Below are 1,631 nucleotides of genomic sequence, written 5' to 3' on the forward strand. Positions count from 1 at the left end.
TATATATATATGTGTGTGTGTGTGTGTGTATGTATATATGTGTACTAATTATATGAACAAAGTTTTTGGCGTGATGTTATATGAACACTACTAGTTGAGTCAACACAGGGTTGATATCATTGTCAAATTGGCGCATCCTTTTTCAAAAGTGAACACACCTTACTGCATTTGAGCATAGCCTTCTGAAAATTGAAAAAGAAAGCTATGAATTGAGTGGTATAAATATTGGAGGAAATATAAAAACTGTTGCGAAGGAATTAAATTGGGGGGTGGGAGCTTAGAGACTTGGGGAGGGCAAGATACAATAATATGAACACTCTTGCTTGAGCCTTGAGGGAATACAATAAATACATACACGAAGGACGAAACCCGCACTCAGACTCAAAAGACTCGGATTTTTAGCTTTCGAACACTTTTATTAATAAAAAATACTTCAGTGGACAGCCGCAATAAATATTTTTAGAAAATATTGATGACTACTCTCTCTTCTACTATTTAATAGTATTTAGTGATCAACTGATCACTGATCACTGTGTTATTTATGAACGAAACTACAGCGTCAAATATTTATTATTTAGCGTCATAGTGGAGGGCTGGAGCCTTGGAGGCGATGGCCGATGCGGAATTGCGGATGTATTTTTAAAAATAATTAACACAACCAGTTCTCACATCAGTATTTACTGGTCGAGCGATGACGCCCGGTAGCAAATAATAAGGATGCATAATCTCGAAGCCCTCGCGAGGAGGGATAAAAATCATAAATATATTGCTACACCTTTTTGTTTTGTAATAAATGATCTGTAGACTGTGAGTGACTGTGTGAATATGCATAAAAAGTTTTTTTCAAATTGTTTTTGTTTTTAAAAAAATCAAAATCAAAACGGAGGTTGGAGTGGACAGTTGAGAGTTGATGGGTCATGAGACTTGAGAGCTGGGTGCTTTGGGGCCTGGGGCCTGGGCTGACCGCCTGGGCCACTCTCGGCCCTGAGTCCCTGACTCGTGCGAGTCGTGCCTGAAGACGCCTGAGAGTTGAGCAGCTTGAGATTTAAGTCCTTGACTCCTTGAGACTTGCTGCCTTGCTCTCTCTCTCTCTCTCTCTCTCTCTCTTCTTGCTCTTGTGTGTGTGTGAGAAGTTGAGAGTTGAGACATCATACACAGAATGGCGTTTATGGCCCGGCCAGCAATAAATCAGATTCAGTGATCACCTGGCACCCAGGCACCCACCCCAGGCCCCAGGCCCCAGGCCCCAGGCCCCAGGGCCCAGGGCCTAGAGTCATAGGGCCGCCACCACCGAGCAGTGAGTTTTGGACTTTGAACTCGGAACTCGGAACTTGGAACTCGGAAATCAGAATCGGATTCAACTTGAAAGTATCCACTGGACAGTAGTTTGGTGAGATCTGGTGACATGGGCAGCGGTGGCCGCATTGTCCGGTAACTAGTGACTGGTGAGCCGGTAATTTTAAATAACTGACTGGGCAGCGGCAGCTGGTAGACTTGGCAGTTGGCAGTTAGCACTACCGGCAGTGGCACTTAGCGCTGGCCGTCAGTGTCTGGAGTCTGGCTCTGGTCGCAGTAAATAGGCAGCACAGTGAGCACTGAGCACACACGGTCACACGCTGCGCCGCTGCGGC

At 45.0% G+C, this 1,631-nt stretch overlaps 1 protein-coding gene across 1 annotated transcript; it reads right to left on the minus strand.

Annotated features, from left to right (window-relative positions):
- Positions 1–1,205: 1,205 nt before the first annotated feature.
- Positions 1,206–1,425, minus strand: SARC_14722 (hypothetical protein; the record flags this gene model as incomplete). The annotated part of the gene is made up of 1 exon (XM_014291145.1): positions 1,206–1,425. A coding segment is annotated over one exon (220 nt), but the record flags the coding sequence as incomplete, so codon positions are not given.
- Between the last annotated feature and the right edge of the window lie 206 nt (positions 1,426–1,631).

This window comes from Sphaeroforma arctica (assembly GCF_001186125.1).
Source record: "Sphaeroforma arctica JP610 unplaced genomic scaffold supercont1.5013, whole genome shotgun sequence".
In the NCBI taxonomy this organism is placed as follows: domain Eukaryota; class Ichthyosporea; order Ichthyophonida; genus Sphaeroforma; species Sphaeroforma arctica.